Source organism: Pleurodeles waltl, chromosome 12 (genome assembly GCF_031143425.1).
Source record: "Pleurodeles waltl isolate 20211129_DDA chromosome 12, aPleWal1.hap1.20221129, whole genome shotgun sequence".
NCBI lineage: Eukaryota > Metazoa > Chordata > Amphibia > Caudata > Salamandridae > Pleurodeles > Pleurodeles waltl.
Window position 1 is genome coordinate 669,328,130 of NC_090451.1, and position 22,590 is coordinate 669,350,719.

A 22,590-nucleotide genomic window follows, 5' to 3' on the forward strand; every position below is an offset into this window, starting at 1 on the left:
GTCACGGGACCGAGTGACTCCCCCCCTTCGGCTCCATTGCGAATCGGCATCGACTCCATCTTAGATTGTTTTCTTTCCGCCATCGGGTTCGGATGTGTTCCTCTTCGCTCCGTAATTCGAATCGGGAAAGTATAAAAATCCTTGAAAAGCGTTGGTATTGTTTGCGATCGGGAAACATCTTCCATCGACACCGACGAGACAACCGTTTCGGTGGCCCTTCGGGGGTACCGCGCCCAGCCGACCACAGACGTCGTCAAAGCCTCATGGACCAGACCCCCTTCCGTTTCTGTCCGAAGTGCCATGTGAAGTATCCATATACAGACCAGCATCTGGTCTGTAATCTGTGTCTGTCACTGGAGCACAGAGAAGATACTTGCGAGGCCTGCAAGTCCTTTCGGTCAAAAAGGACCTTGAGGGATCGGAGGGCGAGGCGGATGCAGATGGTGTCAAAATCTTCAGAACACCTCGACGTCGAAGAGGAGGAGATGGCTATCTCCATCCAGGGATCGGACTCGGACAAGTGAGTACGCCTGCCCTGACCCAACCCCACAGTCAACCGAAGAAACATAAGGCCTCGGGGACGCCACTGCCTGAAGGCCATGGCTCGACCCATAAAAAACAAAGCGGTGACCAAGCAACACCTTTTGCACTGAAAAAGGGCAAAATCGTGCTGAAGTCTTCCGACACGAGCCGAGAACCCGGAGTCGAAAAATCTCGACATTGCCTTGTCGAATCCACTAAGCCTCGAAAGAACCTTTCGGAGCCGAGGCCATCGATCACCATCGCCATCGATCACCATGAGCATTTGGGTGCCAAGGAAACCGGCTTCGGAGCCGAAAAAGAGCTCTTACACAGAGGCTCTCTAAACAGCTAAAAGAGAGGCACAGATTTGAAGAGGAGCTTCACGTTGAAGAGTTTGACCAAACGCAGGCACGGATACAGATCCATAAGGATACTGGAAAGATCCAAACTGCCCCTCCTCTCAAATTCAAGAGAAAGCTGGCTCTTCAACCACAATCAGAGACTGAGACTGATCAGCCAAGAGCTAAAGTGGCTAGGGAGAAATCACCAGCTCGCCATTTTTCGCCAGAACTTTCTCCCCCACATTCGCCACAAAGGACAGGGTCACCAATTGGCACACCCACTGCACAGTCACCCACACATACTGTGCAATTGTAAGATGATGTAGACCCCTGGGACCTCTACGATCCCCCTGTCTTGGACAATAACCCTGAGTGTTACCCCTCAAAACTATCTCCACCGGAGGATAGCACCTCATACACCAAAGTCTTGGCCAGGGCTGCTGCATTCCATAATGTTAGTATCATTCTGAGCCATTCGAGGATGACTTCCTCTTCAATACCCTGGCCTCCACGCATGCATCATACCAGAGCCTGCCTATGCTACCAGGCATGCTTAAACATGCTCAGCAAGTTTTTCAAGAGCCGGTAAAAGGAAGAGCCATCACACCGCGGGGGGAAAAAGTACAAACCACCCCGTCGGACCCAGTGTTCATTACGCAACAGCTGCCACCGGACTCTGTAGTGGTTGGTGCTGCAAGGAAAAGAGCCAACTCACAATCATCGGGAGATGCACCACCTCCGCTGCCAGGTTTTACCATCCAGAAGTGCTGGGGAATGCTCTGTGGATAGACTGGTCCAACAAATTTCTGTATGCCTTTCCACCAATTCCACTGATCCCAGCAGTCCTTCTCAAACTCTCAATGACTTCAGCCAGAATTATCCTCATTGGACCAGAGTGGCCGAGGCAGTGGTGGTTCCCGGACCATCTTGACCGGTCACTCCGTCCACATCTCAGGCTGCCATGCAGGCTGGACCTCCTGACAAAGTTCGGAGAGCAGATGAGACACCCCAATCTCTCCTCCTTGAATTTGGCAACATGTCTCCTGAGTTAGTAGAGTATGGGCACCTGAAATGTCCATAGGATTGTATGGAAATCCTAAAAGAGGTGAAGCGGTCGTCTACCCATACGGCATATTCCTTCAAATGGAAGAGATTCTGTATCTGGTGTTCCTCTAAGAGGATAGACCCTACATCTTGCCAGGAAGATGTCATTCTTCTATATTTGTTACATTTGGCTGAACCTGGTCTGCAACTTTCTTCAATAAAGGTCCATCTGGCAGCTCTGACTGCATACAGAAAAGGTCCTTCGCAAACTTCTTTCTTTAGGATTCCAGTCATCAAAGATTTCCTAGAAGGGTTAAAGAAGGTATTTCCTTCAATTAGGCACCCTTCTCCACCATGGGAACTTAAGGTGGTCCTTTCGCAACTCATGCAAAATCCATTCAATTCCTAACTTAGAAAACTGCTTTCCTTCTGGCAATCACATCAACACGAAGGGTTAGCGAGATTCAGGCTCTCTGTGCCCACGAGCCTTCCACAGTTTTCCACTCCTCCAAGGTAGTGCTGCGAACACATCCTAAATTCCTTCCCAAGGTTATATCTGACTTTCATGTCATCCTGTTGATTTCCTTGCTAACTTTCTTTCAAAACCCATCTACTCCAGCAGAGAGGGCTCTCCATTCTTTAGACGTTAAAAGGGTGTTACAATTCTACTTGGATAAGACCAGTTCTCTTCGAAAGTCCGACAATTGTTTGTTAATTATGGTCTGGCCACCTCCAAACAATCAGTATCGAGATGGATTGTCTTCTGTATCCTATTTTGCTACCAACTAGCTAACAAAACACTAGCTGGCAGACCGAAAGCACATTCTATCAGAGGCAACTCGGCAACGACTGCCTTAATGAGGAATGATCCCTTAGTAGACATCTGTAGAGCTGCGACCTGGAGGTCTATTCACACCTTTACTAAGCATTATTGTCTTGACTCCGATGCCAGGGCAGATGCTCAAGTAGGACAGGCTTCTCTCAGGAACCTCTTTGCTTGAAAGGCTATTTCATTATTGTTCTGTCTACTCCTCCGCGGTTTAGGGGATGGGCTGCTATTCTATTCAACGCTTATGACTATACATGGAAATCCCCTACGAGAGAAGGGATAGTTTCTTACCTGTAATTCCAGTTCTCTCGTAGGGGTATTTCTATGATAGTCATAAGCAACCCTCCCTCCTCCCTGGTGGAGTAGACAGATTACTAGCTCAGGTTTATCATTACTCTCAGATAGGACTGCCTACAAAAAGAACTGAGGTGACTGCCTCTCTAGGCATGATGGGATACTGGAGGTCTGGCTACTCTTAAAGGCACAGTCTCCTTTTTCTTCATTAATAATGGCAGCCTATGGGCTACACTGTCCTGCACTCCTTCGTCATTGTTTTTCAATATAAAAAGGTTTGTGAAGGACTTGTTGTCCCTTTTTAAAGCAAGCTGGATGAAGAATTTTGGACACAGTAGCCTTTTCCTCTAGGCTGCATATTGACATTCTTAAGTGACTTGGCAGGCCTTCCTGAAGTAAGGCAAACATGGACACTTAAGAAGAGAGGAGTCATGTACATGTTGAAAAGTATGGGGCTGGGTAATGATCCCTGTAGGACGCCGCAGATAAAATTGAGTTCTGATGTGAACTGTGTGAGCCTGACTCGAGTTCTTCTGGAGAGGAAGGACGCTATCCATTTCAGTGCTGGTCCTTGCTTTTCCGCTGTGTGTAGTCTGGCAATCAGTGTGTTGTGAGAGACAGTGTTGGAAGCGAGGGAGAGGTCAAGCAGGATAAGGGCGGCAGTCTGTCCACAGTTGAGGATGGTGCGTATGTCGTATGTAGCAGCGATTATAGCTGTTTCAATGCTGTGGTTGTTTCAGAATCCTGATAGCAAGACATCCGGGAGTCTGTGGCATTATAGTTGGTCAGAGTTGTCTGTTGATGGTCTTCTCAATTACTTTGGCAGAGAAGGGGAGCAGAGAGCTGGGTCAGTAGTTGCTGAGTACTCTGAGGGTTTTTTGAGGAGGGCAGAGACTTTGGAGGGTTTCCAGCTATCTTGGAAGGTGGTTGTCTTGGTGGATGTGTTAGCGTGGGGGGTGAGTGCAGCACAGATCATGGCTCTTCCCAGGTTGTAGCTATGGTAGGGGCACAGGGCTGCATAGACTGTCTTCATTATTGCTGCAGTGGTCTCGATGGATAAAGAGTTCCATACATGTCTAATCCTTTTACTGCTGTGGTTTCAATGGCAGTATTCAAAAGTAGTGTAGCAGTTTTGCCTTTTGATTGGTCTTCTCAGATTTGTTTCTCCATTTTTATACTACTTTTGCTGGTATTTGAATACTGTCAACCATAATCACTTTGACAGTTTCACTTTTTCCCCCTGATCAATCGGACACATTTGGCAAAATGTTCTAGTGTGAGGCAAATAACATGGGTGATGGGACAAACCAGATTTGTTCTCCTATTTAAGACAATGTTTTGAGGTACCAATTTGTCAGCTCTTGTGTGCCCCACAGGGCCGTGGTTTTTAACCGATGGTATGAGGTCTGCAAGGCTCACTTAGGGTGTCTGAGACTGTTTAACAAAATGAAATAATATTAAAATTAATAAATTATATACAAATAAAGAAGCGAAATTGAAAATGGAAACTTCATATTTTATTGTGAATTAAACAAAAGATTTAAATATTTGAGAATTTGTTTGGTGTATTTGTATTTTGTGTAGTTTTGATTCTCAAATCATAGATATTGCTTAGGACAGGACTCCCTGGCTTTCAATAAAGATTCAGTATGGATCCCCGTATTTCGTGAATGATTCAGTGAGGGTCCACATAAGTTCAAAGATTAAGAACCACTGACCTGGGATTGTGGTAACGAGCTAGAAGCAACGAAATAAAAGTGTCTGAAAACTTTGGGAATCTTTTACCAAGGCCAACATATATGCTCACTTAAGGGGTCATTATGACCTCGGTGGTATAGTGGAGGTATTACTGCCAACATGCTGGCGGTGCCTGGCTCCACTGTTATGACATTGGCGGTTTGGCCAAAGCCAAACCGTCAATGTACCACACCGACCGCCACGGCGGTAATGACCGCCGGGCTGGAGACTACAGTCTCCACCCCGGTGGCCGTCACTAGGCCGCCCATGGCATTATGACCCCGCCCACCGCCATGGTTTCAGTGGTTTCTGTACCGCCACTGAAACCATAGCGATAGGCACCATCAGTGCCAGGGAATTCCTTCCCTGGCACTGATAGGGGTCTCCCCGCTCCCCTCCCCCTCCCCAGAGTCCTACCCTACCACACCCTACCGATTCCCCCCCGCACATTTACACACATACACGCACATACATACACACCCATACACACATGCATACACACATGTATACACACATTCACCCACGCATTCATACATTCATACATTCATATACACTCATGAACATACAGCGAGACGCACACAAGCACATGACACAACATGCACGTACACTCACACCCACTCATGCACGCATTGTCACCCACACACAACACCCCCCTGTCCTGTCGGAGAACCCGACTTACCTGCTTGCAGGGTTCCTCTGGCAGGAGACGGGACACGGCGCCGCTGCTAGCAGCTGCATCCGCCAGGCTTTATCATGGAACATGATACGGTATGCGGTGTTTTGGGGCTCCTTCCCATCGTCCGCCGCCATGACAGTAGACAGAATTCCGTCTACGGTCATAATGCCATGGACAGTTGGTAGCCACGGCGATGGTATGTTGGTGGCCGTCGCCGTGGCGGTAGGCGGCATTTGCCGCCTATATCATAATGAGGGACTTAATTCTGTCTAATGCTTTTATCACATACTGCGGAAGGACTGGAGTGTTTCAATTCTTGTGGGTACATTCTTCAGTATATGAAAAATGTTCTCCGTATCTTCTCTACACTGCCTCCCTAGAACAATGCCAGACGGATTGGGCGGCAATAATTATGTCATGAGTGCGCCCATTCTCCCTGCAGGTACCCCAATAAATCGTATAATGTCTAGATTCAAGAGAGTATGAGTGTATACAAACCACATTGTACGATCTTAATTCCGGTTTTGGGGTTATCAGAACAGCTGCATCCAGCATTGAGTCTGCTATGGTACATGATTTGCTGTAGGAAGTGAAAAGCTACACTTGAAGCGGATACAAGACTGTGAAAAGTATTTAAAAAGTTGATCTGTGAAAATATGAGAATCTGGTGACGTGCCAGTTTAATTTATTGATACACACAAAAACTTCCTTAAAAGTAATTGGGCGGTCTAGTGTTCGGGCTGAGTGTCTGTAATTCGTTGCCTTGTGTGTGGTTAGTTATAACGTTTCTCAGCGGTTGAAGGAGATCGGGGGCTCTGCTACAAGGAGAAAGTACCAAGAAACCTTTGCGCATCAGTCAGTGCTTTTCTCAACAGTTGCTCTTAGTTATTCCTGCTACCCTCACTTTCACTGAGAGTATTTTGGGTGACTGTACTCCATATTCACTATACTGATCCATACCAAAATGGGTTATCAGAGTCCTTAATAGAATTTAAAGCTTTTAGACATGAAAGTTAGAACTTTTGTATTTATCACTACTTACGGACCCATTTCGAGCGGCCTGGAGCGAAAAGCCCGGGGTGCCATTCTTAGTTTACCTGGGTCTCCACGCCCGGAATTATGAGGTCCACAAACTTTTGCTTGGAGGCTTTGTGTACTACTTTAGTGCCGAGCAACACGGGATGCTGCACCCAGTCCCTGCGGCAAAAACGTTAGGCGTGACAGCTCTGCCATTCCCCAACCCGGAAATCAGGCCCCGCACATATTTTCCACCTGCTCCAAACAGGAAGTAAATATGTGCAGTTTTCGTTCTGTAGTTATTCCATGAAGGGTAAAAACACATCGATTTGGAGCGGTATTCCAGGGTCCGCCTGCTATTCAGGGGGAAATAACTAATTTTTCCTGGACATAGGAGGCGGGGTGATGCCACTGGGCCAACATTCAATCTGGACCTATTGTATCAGTTCACTGCAAGTGTAGGCGTTTGGTATACTGTATTTCTTTCTTCCCGTATTTGCATTCCTACCTAATATTGTGAGAACCAGCTGCTCGTGATGTACCATTTTATGGCAAATAGCCCTCACTCAGACATTTCCAAAAACGTGAGCGTTTCGTTTGGGAAAGACACTGTTTTTCAACAAAATGTGTTGTGTTTCAGCTTTCTATCACATACATTTGGTGACAGCATTGCAATTACGCAGGAAAACGTATTTTTGAGCGGTTACCAGACACCGACGATCGGCGGGTGAGTTTACACGTATCATTCACACCCCTTCTGGAACCGGATTTTCCTGTTTTGACGTCAATTATATGTAAGCGAATGAGTGTCAATTTCACGGGCCAATTTGCTAGGAGCGCAATGATGTCAAATACGCGGCTTTCTTGGAAGCCAAGGGAAACCCACATAAACATAGAGGTAGGACTAAATGTCAGGTGAAGCTGAGGTTTTTGAAAACCCTGTCACCTCGTTAACCATCTTGGAATCGTTGGTTTTCTGACGGGCGTGTGTGTAAGGAAACCTGCGTACAAACAGAACCCGGGGTGGGCCATATTGTACATAAAACGTACTGAAAACAAGACTTAGGAATCTTCAATTGGAACTCCCATATAACAAGCACGACGCAGGGATCAAGTGCCGCTGGAGAAATGTTGAATGGGCAAAGTGCTATAATGTGTTGAGTAAGGCGGCATCGTAGAGTTTGGATTCCAGTTAATGCAATTGGGCTTTGTTAGCGGCAGGCTTAGAGGGACCAGTGGCCCAACCTGGATTCCAACCCTGTACAGTCCGGTTGTGACCGTCTAAGATGGCCGCCGCTCTTGACAGGGCTGGAAGCGCCGTTGCCGTCACGTCCCCTCTCTATGCAGCTGACTCTTTTGTACTCTTTCTATTTCAGTGTAGCAGGATGAATGTGTACCTCCCTCTTCACTCCAGGAAGTAAAGTTTGCAGTAGCTGAAGTTTGTGAGCTGTAGATCTGAGGCCCTGCGGCTGAAGATCCCCGCGAGAGTATCCACTGAGGAGCAGGAGGGCTCCCCTTCCATTCAGGAGTATCCCTTGAGGTATAGGATGATGAGGCGCCTGAGCAAGAGCAGTCCCTAAGGAGGAGGACCTCCCTGAGAAAGACTGACTGAAAGGAACCCCAGAGGAGAATACCCCCTCCCCAAGGAGAAGATTCCGAGCGATTCCCCGAAGTGCAGTCATCTCTTCAGTATTTTAGGATTCTCCCACCAGGTACGTTCCCGCTTCTCATCATAGGCTGAGGTGGCCATCCCGGATTATGGATTTAGCCTCTGGTAACTCCTTTCTCCTCTCCTCTTCTCTCTTCTTGGATGTTGCTCCCGATAATGAGATGGTGCCTGCTCCTCCTAGCCCCGTGATTTGATAATAATAATGCCCCCCACCTCGTTGGTGGATCCCCCTTTCCCATTGTTTCTCCAGACCCCACTTAATCAGGGGCTGCAGTATGTGCTGCACCGTGCCTTGTGATGATGTGTACTCAGCCCCGCTGGGCTCTGGCAGGTGTCCACTTTGCTGGGGCTGTTGTTTTTAACCCGCTGGGCTGTAGTTGTCGGTCCCGCTCCTTAGCTCGCGCATTATCTTTTGACCTCATTGGTTCTTATGCCTCTGCTTAGGTCTTGCCTACAGTCGTCCAAAAAACTCTTGTGGACTGCTTTTTTTCCTTTTAGCTCTACAGGAGAGTGCGAGCTTTCTTGCTCTCTCCCTTACGTGGAGCTTCCCCCTCAAATAACTCCTTTGCGTTCAATGTTTGCTCCCTTTTATAGTGTGTCTTTTTATTTATGTGTATTCCCCTCCGCTCCTGCGTGGCTCATCGTCTCAGCCCCTGTTGCTCCTAGCCTCCCTCCCTCCCTCCCACCCACCCACCCACCCACCTCGGTTCAGTGCTCCCCTCCTCGGTATATATTTATATTTAGAGGGCCAGGTAGCTGCCCGAACACCCCGCTTAAGCAACATGCTCTTGTGGACTTCTTTTCAGTTTATCTGTCAAAATGAACTCCAAATGCAGTGATGACCGCCTCTTGTCACAAGCGCGGGCATGCATCGTCACGCTGCATCTCCACGCTGCATCTCCATGGTGTCCCTTTCAGAGGAATTGACCCCCCCCCCCCCACACACGCACCAATCCAAATATTTGAGGTACTGGTGTGTCCTTTTCCATTACAGGTATTGGTCACCCCTCTCCTATTAGTATATAGGTCACTTCCCCCGGAGGTTGTGGTGGCTTTCATGGAGATATTGGTGTTACTTTGGTACTGGTGATCCTCCCTCCTCCAAGAAGTATGGGTTACTCGCCATTCACCTGGAGGTATTGGTGTCCTGCCTCCTCGAAGTATTGGTTTCACTGCCACCGGTGTATAGCTCTCCCCTAACCTCCTCCTCTTAGGAATTGGTGTCCCTCTGGCTCCGACATAGGTATTGGTGTCCTTCTGCATTCCAGCCCCCTGAGGTATTGGTGTTCCTCCGAGGAGGTATCAGTTAGAGGGCCAGGTATTCTCTTTCTCCAGAGATATTGATAACCATCCTCTTGAGGTAATAGTGTCCCTCCTGCCCCCCACATTGAGTATTGGTCTCTTCTCTTTCCTGTTGGTGTCTCTCAGCCGCCTTGTAGATATTGGCATCCATCTGCTCTTGTAGCCGTCGATGTCCCTCCACCTTCACATCCTAGAGGTTCTACCCACACAGTGTTATTGATCTTCCTCCTGTGCCTCCCCGGAAATACTGGTGTCCCATCGCACCACTGGGAGATATTGGTGTCCCTCTGCCCCTCCCTCCTCCTGCAGGAGGTTTTGGTGAACAACAACCTTTCCTTTATGGTGTATGCAGTGGTACTAATAAGCCTTGTTTTATTGAAATCTTGTTTTCTCAGTTTTGTGAAGTGTTTTCTTTCTATCGGGGTATGTTTTGTCAATTTCATTAGGTTCCTTGTATCGAAAACATGTTTCTTACTTCCCCTTCTTTTGATTTTCTTGGTGCTTTTAGGATGACCACACTGATCCGTCGTGGCCGGCGCACAGATGATGCCTCGGACCGGAAAGAAGATGAGGACTCGGGCCGGGACCGAGAGGATGAGGACCCCGGAGACTGTAAGGACATGCGTCTCACACTGATGGAGGAGGTGCTGCTCTTGGGCCTGAAGGATAAGGAGGTAAATGGTCGTCATTGTTGAGCTTGGGACAGTGCCATGTCATCTGCTCAGTGTTCCGGGATAGGTCCTGTTCTGCTTAGAGTATCTGCCCAGTCTCACTATGGTAGAGAACCTTTAACATAAGCTTAACCATTTTTGGAGGTGTTGTGTGTGGACAGCGTTTGTGATGCTTGCTTGGAAATGAGATGAGATATTGCCAACCATCTCTCATTCTCCTCACCGGGGTTGCTCTAATATTCCGTACTCTTTAAAACCTCATTTTAACTAGATTTTTTTTTTGCTTTGTTGTGCAGTACCAAGTTGCATGCTTATGATCTAAAAATATGTTATTTTTAAATGCAAACCTTAATAAAAAAATAACTACTTATAGAACTTGCTACAATAAATGTTCGTTTTCATAGCATTTTGATTGTGGTTAAGTTATCTGCACAGGGGATTAGACCTTAAGATAAGACGGTCATTATCCCTCAGAACTGTATTCATATGAGTGAAACCTGTTACTATCACATTATACACAGATATGTTTGCTGCAACCGCATAACCTGCTGTTCAATCTGTAGGCTTTCTATATTACAAAGAAATGGTATTTTGAATACTTAAGCCCTCATTAGAAGGCTGCTGTTGTGCTTCACTATAGTAAAAATCACTAAAACCACATTACCGGATGTTTTAACACGCTGTTGCATTTATTCATTAATGGTAATTATCATGTTGTAGAACTAGAATGAACAGCACTGATTACTGACATCTGAAGGTTGCCAGAAAACTACTTGGTGAACATGTGGGATCTATCACTGGTAACCTATCTTCCCCTATTGATTTCCAATAATTTCTTGGCTTTGCAGGTTCCATGATTGAGAGAACATCGCCTGTAAAATAATACATTTGAAAAATTTGCTCAGATTGCTGCTCTGACTGTTTTATAAAGTATTTTATAGTATGAACTGGTTATAACACTACATGGAAGGAACTTGCGCGTTCCTGTTTAAGAGCCTAAAATCAAATAGCATCCAATGGACATGGAAAAATACCAATTGACGTTTTTAGCCTTTCCTCGTCTGTGCAGGAAACTTAACTAGATAAGATGCTTGGTCGACCTTTATTTGTACCCTAATTTCATTTCTTTTACGTGCAGATAACATAATCACTTTTGCTTTTTATGCATCTTTTTATCTTGTGTCATTTAGCATCTATAAGATGGTTACACTGGTACTACAAAGTGAGAATATGTCAGGATTTGAGTCTGCTTCAGAGTTTGTCTTGTTGTAAAGAATGTATTTTTTTAATGTGTATCATGACACAGTTGTTATTTGGTTCCTTACAGTGGTGTAAGCACCAGTTTTCACTCAAATTGATGTTCCATTAACTATCCTACAACAGGATCCGCGTTTTCTGTAAACTCTGATCCAGTTTTTCCCATTCTAGTCTGTTTCCTATTTCCCACCAGTGAGTGGTCGAAGCAGATAGTGACATGCAGTCTGGTGGAGCCAGGCAGCAAATCTTCCTTTTATTAATCTGACAGACCTGTTACCTTCCTTGCTATATTCTTCCACAAGCTTGTTTCAGCTTTGGAAGAGGGTGTCCAGGACGGTTGAGTGGGTTGCAGAGAGGTGGTAGACTTTGACTGTGCGCCTTAATCCCATCTTCTGGCAGTGGGCATCTGTTTGCTTGCCCAACTTCTTTGGCCTCTTTGAGCATCTCCACTCACATTAGGGGACCTGTGTTACGTCTTAAACCTCTGTGCACAAGGAGTCCATGCTCTTGTCTCATGCCTTCTGCACAGGTAGATGCCTCCAGCCTCAGGCCCTTTGCATTGAAGAGTGCCAACAGATGATGCATATAAATAACCAAGGTCAACTTGCTACTGCTCAACTGAGGGAGAATGTTTGTGACCGCAGACTGAGTGGGGGTCAAGTAACCTGGATGTAAGGATAAGTAACCTGGATGTATGGGTTTTTCAGGAGGTATATGGCTCCCCCTAAAGCCGGGGAAGCTTCAGGTATACATAGCTTGTTAAGGGGGACATTTAACCTTCCATCGACATGGTGTATTAGGAGAAATTTGAAGTGTTGCTGTCTTATTTTGTCTGTAAGAGAAACCTGCAGTGCTTTTGTCTAAAATGTACAGGTTCTGGGTCTTTTATAGTGGCATCCACTGTTTCTGCTGTACCTCATATATGTGGAAGGGGTGTTTGTTGCCTATGCTGCACTTGTTTTGTGTTTGATTGACTCTTTCCTTATTGCTACCCATGCTGTCGTCGTGCTGTGTGTGAGATGAGCACAACCTGCTTCTCTTCGTGCTACGTGTTCTGTATGCAATAGGAGATATTACCGCACCAGCCCATGTTCTCCTTTGTTTGGTGTGAGACGGGAAAGCATGTGTTGTACTTGCTTAGTAATACCAGTACTGGATAACTGCTTTTACAGGTAAGTAACTTATTTTCTTATCCAGTATTGGATCTTTAAAGGATTCACATGCTTGAATCGGAATAGCACGCAGTATTGTAGGTAATTGAGGTACCCTTAGAGAATGGTGGGTAAAAGCAATACTCTTTCATAGTAAACCATACAACATAGTTTTGTTTTCTATATTATGTGTATTGATATAGACTGAAATAGTAAGTATTCATATCTGAAATGTTTAGGTAAATGTTAATAGGACTATCAGTCAGGAATATACAGCATTCTGAAAAACATTTGAATTTAATGTGAATAAAATACCTCTATTGAAACAGGATCATCTTATCAAAATGGATGGCGTAACACCGCCTGTCCCACGGCTGCATCACTGCGCTGTGTTGATTCAAGGCAGTAGTGCTGCGTGAACAAATGGGTGCTCTCCACATCACAGCACGGCATATCTTCTCCAGAGGAATGCCTGCAAACAGAGCAGCTGAAGTGGCTCCTGCTCTTGTAGAATGCACTTTAGCTTTTATTGTTAGGGGTTTGCCCGCCTAGGAATGGTAAAAATGAATTGTTGCCGAAAACCATTGTGCTGTTGTTGCTTTCATCACTGCAGTACCATGACGCTGTCCATAAGAGACTAGCTGTTCCTGTTTTGCAAACATGTTTAGTAATGTGGACGTAAAACTTGAGACATCGTTTAATGTCCACAGCATGGAGAGCCCTTTCTGCCGATGTGGATGGATTGGGAAAAAATGTTCAAACAGTGATAGGTTCATTTAGATGAAATTGAGAAGGGACCTTTACAATAAATTTTGGTTTTGTTCTGAGCAGTACAAACTCGTCTGTGAAACGTAGAAAAGGCTCTTGGGATATGAAAGGCTGTATCTCACTAACCCTTCTTGTAAAAGGGAGCGAGTAATAGAGCAAGTCTCCACAAGAGAAACATTGTCAGCCTCGTGAATGGGTTTGAAAGGAGGTTACATTGCTTGTGACCTGTGTCTCGACTCTGATATGGTGGTTTTCGGCATGGTCCTTGTTTTGCTGTAGATAGTTGGTGATATGTTTGCTGTTGGTATGTGGACTGATACTGGAATGAGGTGAATGATGGAACTGATATCTGATCACATCTGCCGGTCATAGTGGCCTAGAATAGCCACTGAAGGGAATTATTTAGGAAAGACATAGAAAGGCCATTAAATAATAGCTTAGTGCCATTATGGCCTATGATAGTTTTACATTCTGCTTTACCATGATATCGCAGGACTTCCCCTTCAACAATGGGGAATTATTCAAGCACGTGAATCTATGAAAGATCCAATACTGGCTAATAGTCATTTTGTATGTATATGGAATTATTAAACAACTGTGGTTGTATTCATCACAAAATTGGACAAATGGTGCCAATGTGTGGCTGGCTATCATAAGTCACGGTGTTGACAATTGAGTGTGGGTGCCGAGCACCATAAACCGCTGGCTCAAATTAAGCACTGCTGGCTTGCCTCATTCTTGCTATATCCTGTTCTAGTGTGTGTAAGCAAATGTTTTAACTGCTTATGCTTGTGCTGTACCTGACTTGTCAATGTAAACGTGTGTATTACAGCTCCCTGTAATGCACATGGAAGTATGGATTCCAGTTTCAGATGTTATACTAGCTGTATGTGTGAAGACCCCCAGCTGCCCCGTATCCCAATTACTTCTAATTTATTACAAAATGGGAGTGCTATTCAAATTTGAGCTCCTTTGGAATCCATACAAAACAAGAGTGTATTAACAGTGGTTTTTCTTAGCTATTTAATGATAAATATCCAGATTAGAATGACTGTATTTTATGTTAACATGTATTTAGCACTTACTACCCATTTTTTGGGTACTGAAGCACTTCCCTATATGGATAGCACACTACACTGTGCAGCTTGCTTGTTTGGAAGTGTGCTGTCTTTGTTTTGATCCTATGTGGGAAGTGTTTGCATGTTGTGCATGAGAACCAGCGAGGTGTGGTTATCATGTTACGGGATGCATCACTTACCAGTGTGATGGCTGAATAAGTGTGAGAGACAGACATGCGGCTTTGGTGTTAAGTAACAGACAGCTTTGAGTACCTCAGTAGGTCCCTTTTTGGTATTCATGTGCCTAGTCCACCTAGTTGGTACCTGCGCTGGGTTTTCCAGTTTGAGAAATTTTGTTTTGTGGTTTATGGTTCTGAACACAAGTCGGTTAAAGGGAGAAGTGATGTCTTTTCTACTTGGATGGACTTTATTATCATCTCATATCTGATAGTTATTGTGAGAGGTCAAGGAGTGGCCTTAGGATGTAGCTAGTGGGGACCTGTCGTGGTGGACTAGATTAGAGACTGATCTCATCAGTTATTCCACACCTGATCAGATAATCTTGGAAGGTTTATTGGTGTTGACTCTTACAGTACTTGATGATGGATATCACCCTTAGCACTTTTGTCTTTATGTGAGTGTAAGAGTATCAAGCAGGAAATGGGAACTATTGAGCAGTATGTATGAACTAGAATTGGGGCCACTGGGATTGTGTAATTCTGCGGCTACTTGTTATTTTGCATAATTATGGATTTTCCACACGAGCCATCACCTGCTGTATAATTTGAAGATTTTAACAAAAAATTGTTCTTAACTCAAATGGATCAAAAGTTACTAAAACATGGCAACACATGTTCCAGCGCAGAGGAAGGCCCTTCACAAAAGGTAATTGTCTTTCTTTCAGTTGCTTGTTTCTGTATTTAGTGGTAAAATAGTTTTTCACCTACTTCCTGCGAGACTCATGTCAGGTCAAGATAGGTGTAAGTCATGAATCGCAGTGGGATGTTGGTATTATTTTTAACATTTGCCTGTGACGATCCACAAAGTTAGGGTGAGTGTGTGTGACTGTTTGGCATATTTGCCATGAAATCCCCTGGGGAAACCCTCTGGGGTCAGAGCTTCGGGGGAAGCTGCATATGGTTAGGAGAGTTTCCAGCCCCTTGCACTTACATCTTCTTAAGCTGAAATATAGAGCCAGCCTTTGTGCTTCAAGATCAGATTTTGCGTGCCGATCGGTCCGCTTTTCATACACATATGCACAGGATATCCTTTGTGTTCAAAATGGAGGACTGGTTAGCCCAGATGGGGAACAAGACAGATTCTTCCCTCTTCTTCGTGGAGGCTGTAACACACAAGGGTTTTATATGCAACTCAGCTTGGCGGTTTAGCCTGCTTCTAAGCAGCCCTGGATTGTGTGGAGAGGGGAACTGAGACACAAACTGCACTTCTAGCTGGGGCTGGGGCCAAACTATCATCCTGCCTCTGTGTTGAGGTGCCAATGCCCAATGATTAGAGAATACTCTGCAACAGCACTCGTAACTTTCTCTATGATGGTAGCAGGACTTCAGCACCTTCCATCCTTCAGTTTCCCTGTTATTACAGCTTGCAGTTGCTTTGGTCTCTTACCTTCACCATTTCCAGATTACAGTTTGCAGTTACTGTGGTCTCTCAAAGTCACTCTTTCCAGGTTATAGTTTGCAGTTGCTGTGGTGCCTCAGCTTCACTCTCTCCACGTTACAGTTTGGAGTTGCCTTGGTGTTTCAGACTCTCACCTGCCAGGTTATAGTTTGCACATTCTTTGGTCTCTTAGCTTCGCTCTTTTCCAGTTATGGTTTGCAGTTGTTGTGGCCTCTCACCTTTGCTCTTTCCAGGTTATAGTTTGCTGTTGTTGTGGTCTCTCACCTTCACTATTTCGATGTTACAGTTTGCAGTTGCTGTGGTCTTTCACTCTCACTCTTTCCAGGTTACACTTTCCATTTTCTGTGGTCTCTCAGCTTCACTATTTCGAGGTTACTGTTTGCAGTTTCTGTGGTCTCTCAGCTTCTCGCTTTCCAGGTTATAGTTTGCAGTTGCTGTGGCCTCTCACCCTCACTCTTTCCAGGTTATAGTTTGCAGTTGTTGCGGTCTCTCACCTTCACTTTTCCCAGGCTATAGTTTGCAGTTGCTGTGGTCACTCACCTTCACTCCTACAGTTTACTTTTGCTTTGCCTCACCAGGTTAAGTCCATTTATATCCTGCACACATCTCTGATCACGTTTGGATGCATGAAGCCATAGGCTTAGTGTTGCCTTAGCCCTCTGTACAAAGGTGTCTTAGACCTACCATTGAGTTTGAGGTGTGAGAAAATGTAGTCTATAGTCGGTATCATCATAGGAGGTTGTTTTCATTAAGCAAAGTAGTGTGTAAGTTATAATAAATAGCTGAAGGTTTTGAGAAGACCTTAGTCACCTCATGCTTTCTTGTTCTTATGTGCACCTAAGACTGGTAAGGACATTGTATTCTGTTGTATTGGAGCAGTGAAGTCTCTAAGAGTGGGATCAGCTGTCCTGTAGAAGAAATTCTTTAATTGTCTTAAAGTGTATCCACGGGCCTTGGCTAGCTCTTCAAGCACAAGGGAAAGACAATCAGGGATGGCAATCCTATTGGGTCTTCTCTAGAAGTCCACCATTGCATTGACTGTTACACAGCGGAATTGTGTTGCATAAGTCCGCAACGGTGGAGCTGTGAGGTGAAGATTGCACCTCACACCTCTTCGTAACTCAGTTGTCTGTAGACACATACACTGTCAACTGCACTGTCTCCAAATGAAGATTTGAAAGGGTGATGAAAGCTAAATCAGTGTGATGTGGAAGAGAAAACTGTGGGCTAAAATTTTGATAGTGGCTGTGAAGTTTCGACCTCCTGGTCAGTTATGTGACTGGAGGTGGAAGCAGTTGGATGGTGGCATTGGATTGGACACATCAGCAGAAGCTGCTGTGCACGTTCCACTCCCACAATAGTTAACCCAGGCTTCCAAAAGTTTTTGCCTCGGGGGGCCAGCAGAGTGCTCATATAACCTCATGGAAATGACAGTACGAAGACCAGCTTATACAGTGTTGGGTCTTTCATAAATTTACATGCTTGTATTGTCCTCGAAGTGGGAGTCCCACAGTATCCTAAAAAGCAGTAAGTAAAAATGTCCATAGGCTATAAAGCTTACAAACTCTAACATATAGCCTATCCATGTCCTTTTGTAAAAGAAAATAACCAAACTTGACAAATGGTCAATCAGGCTCCCAAAGATGCTCATTCCCTCAGATTTTCTACCACATGTTGTGTGACGGGAGTCTCCCTGAGCTCTGCTCAGTTATTTTTTTTTTCTCTAAAAACAACTTTTTTACTTCAGAAGATGTCTGATACTTCCAAGAAAGGCCTTTTTCGCCCTTGTAAGACCTGTGGCAAGAAAAGGCTGCATGTGTATGATCCAAATAAGGACTGTTTATACTGCCTGCATCCTAAACATCAGGTTAAAGACTGCAAGAAATGCCGCGCCTTCTCTGCTAAGACCCTGAGAGACAGAGCAGGAAGACTGTTAATATGGTTACAGGTGAAATCCTGTTCTTCAGGTGAGGAGAGTGATCCAGAAAGGCCTCATAAAAGGTCTAGATCTGCTGACCTGAGGCAGGCCGAGGAAGGCAGAAAACACCACATGATGTACCATAAAGACTGTGCCAAAACCTTACAAGGCTCAACTTCCTCCCAGCCATCCTCTCCTTGTCGCAGGAAGAAATCCCACAACCGTTCTCCTTCCTCAGAACCATCGACTTCAAAAAAGGTTCCACTTAAATTCAGGTTGACGACAATACTACAGTTGACGATAGTAACGACGATGACAGTTACCACAGCTACTATCTCCACCATCTCGTCAAGACCGTCGTTGACTACGCCGATGTCTGTTTTAAAAGCTCCAATTCCATCAGTACAAGTCAATGAGAAGCGACAACCATTGTTGGAGCCGTCAACAAAATCTCCTCCAGAAAAGTCTTTGTCGGTAAAATGCTTGTCGACGAGGGCATAGTCGACCGAATCACTTCTCTCTATGAGAGCACCGACGAATAGGGCAGCATCGTCGATGAGAGCACCGTAGACGACAAGACCGTTGATGACACTATCGAAGAGACCAGCGACAACACCGTCGATGAGACCATTGTGGTCGATGCCATCAATAACAACACCATCGTCGACAATACTACTGTCGACGATATCACTAGTTCCTACCAGCCAAGACAGTGTGATCCCCATTTCTTCTGGATCTCCTGACCTTCAAGCCACGGTAAAGATTACAACACTATCTAGATCTACAGTATATCCCGCAAATACATCACCTAGTAAGGTAACAATCTTGCTGCATAGTCACCTGCTAGACTGGGAGGAGTCGGAGGATGAAGGGCCTTTTGGTGACGCACACAGCCTATCCCAGTTACATGTCAAATATCAAGAGGATGATGAGTACGATCAACAGTACCAGTCTTATTATCCGCATCAAAGACGTTACTATGAGCCAGTGTATTAGCGGAGAGACGCTGTACAAATGCCTGCCTCCTTAATTCGGGACTTGCAATCCATGTTTTAAGACTATAAGAGGAGATTTCCGACTGCAGCTGAGACACAGCCGCCTCTACCCTCCTATCCAGCTACACCAAGGAATATACCTCCTTCTCCAGCAACGCCCAGGCTCACACCTACGTCTGCAATGGCTGCCCCCCTCCACCAGAGAGGGCGTTTCCTCCTCAGAGGATGAAAGGGCAAGAGAGATTTTTACTCCCCAACGTCCTAACGATGAATGGGATGACTGTTTAGCTCCTACACCATCGCCGGCACCTCCTCATCCATCAGATTCTCAACCGGAGGGTATAGGAGATTTTCATAATTTAATGGATAGAGCTGCTACACGTTTTCATTTGCCAACATCTCTCTCGCACTCAGAATGCTTCCTCCATGGTTTTAAAGAACAGGCAAAAACATTGGTGAGGGCAATCCCCATCATAGACTTTATTGGGAGTGAAGGTTAAAAAAATTATGGAGAATCCAGCTACAGTTCCACCAGTCCCACTGAAACTAAATAAGAAATACAAGGTTACACAGGACTTTCCAGCCTGTTTAACAGGGCACCAAAAACCTGTTTGTCATATCTCAGGCTACCCAAAGACGTTCTAAGAATCCATTGACGCCTATTTCTACCCCACCAAACAAGGAAGGCAGATGCCTGGACAATGTAGGCAAGAGATTCTCATCCATGTCAGCTATTACCATGTGTGCTGCCAACACCCTGGCTATTTTAGGTCGCAATGACCGTCAAGTGTGGTCTCACATGAACGCTTTCATTGAGCTCATTCCGGAAGACAAACAACCTGAGGCACGTAAAATACTGCAGGAGGGAGAGCGTACTTCGGTAGAGATTATCGACTGCACCCTAGACATAGCCTCCACGGGATTCCGACCGCTAGTGGGAGCAGCGGTTTTGCGCTGCAGGGATGGTTAAAAGCAACCTCTTTCAGGCCCTAGGTCCAGTTTAGAATATTAGACATGGCCTATGATGGCGAAACTCTTTTCGGCAAAGACATAGAAGACGCCCTACAAGTCATCAAGATGGATACAGAAACTGCTCGTTCTCTGGGTATCCTACAGTACAAGAAGCAGCCCTTTTGGGGAGCCAGATGTAGAGGTTTCTCATCGTTTTGTGCTTCCTACCATAAGCACTACCAACAGCTACAGCTTATCAACAGTCTTATAGCCAGCCATCTACAGCCACCTACATCAGACAAGGTGGAAGAAGAAAACATACCTCACAAACCCAGGATCAACCTCGTAAACAATGATCCCCATCAGGCACCGGCTGCAGTTCCATGTTTCCCACAATTCCATCCAGTGGGGTCGAACATCTCCAATCATTGACAGAATTGGGAAAATATAACATCAGACAAATGGGTGCTGATATAGTGGTTCACGTTCATACGCTAGAATGTGTACAGAAACCACTAGACCGCCCTCCTGCGAAATCACATCCACTCCATATTCACGTGCTACTACAAGAAGCATTCCTAATGCTCTCCAAGGGTGCAATAGAAGAGGTCCCTGTACACCAGAAGCAACTAAGGTTCTATTCTTGTTTTTTTTCTTTCTCATAAGAAAGATGTCGGGGTAATGGAGACCGATCCTAGACCTCAGACAATTAAACAAATTTCTAAGGAAACAATCCTTCTGTATGATCACACTGTTGGATATCCTGCACCTTCTCAACAACAGAGATTACATGACATTGTTGGATCTCCAGGAATCCTATTTCCACATCCCCATATATGCAAAGCATTGCAAATACCTCCGGTTCACCGTGGCAGGTGCCCATTACCAATTCAAAGTTCTCCTGTTCGGATTAAAGTCAGCGCCAAAAATCTTCACAAAATGTCTTGCGCCGATCGCAGCTTCCCTCCGCAATGAGGGCTTTCAAACCTTCCAGTATTTGGACGACTGGCTGATAAAGGCACCAACTGCCCACTGGCGTCCAAGGCCACCATCGCCTGCCTAGCATTATTTCACAACCTAGGTCTAACAGTAAACTTCCACAAATCATCTACTCTTCGGACATGCAAAATAGTCTTTTTGGGTGCGGAACTCAACACTGTCAAAAGCAATGCTTATCTTTCAATGATACAGCAACAGAAGCTGGCCAACATAGCTACCACGATCTCAAAAAGAAAGTCAGTTTCAGTACCAAAATTCAAGTCGCTTCCAGGAATGATTTCCTCATCAATCACCTTGGTCCACTTAGCAAGGTTAAAAATGAGACCATAACAGGAGGAATTGCAACTGCAATGGACCCAATCTCAAGGATCCTTCGAGGACTTAATCAGTATTACACCAGGGATGGCAGAGACCCTGCAATGGTGGTCCCATACCAGCCATATCTCTCAGGTATTGACCTTCCTAACTCCAATGCCAGATTTTATTATCACAACAGACGCTTCTCTGGAAGACTGGGGAGGTCATTTGCAAGACGTGCATTCAGGGAAAATGGTCAGACTCGCAGAAGAACATGCACATAAGTCTGTTAGAGTTAAAGACCATATTTCTTACTCTGAAAGCGTTCCTCCCGCGGATTTCAGGATCCTCAGTGTTGGCCCGTACAGACAACACAACAAGCATGTACTAAGTCAACAAACAGGGAGGAACACGATCTCGGTCTCTCCCAAAAGAAGCACAATCTCTAGGAATGGCTCATTTTTCACAAGATTTCCCTGAGAACGAAACACGTTCCAGGTATCAACAATGCTCTGGCAGACTCTCTCAGCAGGACGGATGACAGTTGCCACGTATGGGAGCTCAATCAGAAGGAAGTAGACAAGATCTTTCAATACTGGGGAGGGCCAACCTTAGATCTCTTTGCCACCAACGAGAACACCAAATGCTAATTTTACACCAGTCGATACCCACTCCTAGGGTCATGGGGTATGCTCTTTCGATGCAATGGTCGGGGATCTTTGCATACGCTTTTCCCCCCTTCCTGTTGATCCCAAGACTTCCCAGGAAGATGAAGTCAGCGGGTTGCAAGCTCATACTCGTAGCACCCAAGTGGCCCAGACAGTATTGGCACACGGAGCTCATTCTCCTGTCGGTGGCCAATCCCTTACGAATTTCCAGCAAGTACAGCCTTCTAACGAAGAGACAATGTCAGATATTTGATCCAGAACCAGCCTCTATCCAATTGCACGCATGACTCTCGAGTTCCAGGGCATGAATATTGACAAAAATGCAAAGTAATTCTGTCCAGAGCGCGAGCTGACAGTACAAACAGGACTTACAGGCTCAAGTGGCGAAGGTTTGGTTCCTGGTGCCAACAAAACAATATACATCCGTTAAAGGTTCTACCAGAGCAAGTTATATCATACCTTCTGGCTCTATCCAAAACTGGGCTAGGACATGCCTCAGTTAAGGTTCACCTGGCAGCTATATCCTCATACAGATGCTCTACAAGTGCTCCCTCCCTTCGGTCATCCAGGCTCATAAAACAATTTATGAAAGGTCTGTTTTGCACTTTTCCTCCTGTGCGACCACCACCTCCTCCTCCTCCTCCATGGCATCTAAACATTTTCCTTTCGCAGTTAATGAAAGCTCCGTTCGAGCCCATACACAGAGCGGATCTAAAATATCTCACATGGAAGGTGGCAACTCTCCTTGCACTTACTTCCATTAGGAGAGTCAGTGACATACAGGCCTT

General features: G+C 45.4%; 1 protein-coding gene across 1 annotated transcript in view; it reads left to right on the forward strand.

Annotated features, from left to right (window-relative positions):
- The first annotated feature begins 7,852 nt into the window (after positions 1-7,852).
- GOLPH3L (golgi phosphoprotein 3 like) overlaps positions 7,853-22,590 on the forward strand; it is a 154,406-nt gene continuing 139,668 nt past the window's right edge. Inside the window, exons 1-2 of the mRNA XM_069218540.1 lie at positions 7,853-8,172; positions 9,940-10,105. Of these exons, the coding sequence (XP_069074641.1) occupies positions 9,941-10,105 (165 nt within the window). The 5' untranslated portion in view covers positions 7,853-8,172; position 9,940. The remainder of the gene's footprint in view (positions 8,173-9,939; positions 10,106-22,590) is intronic.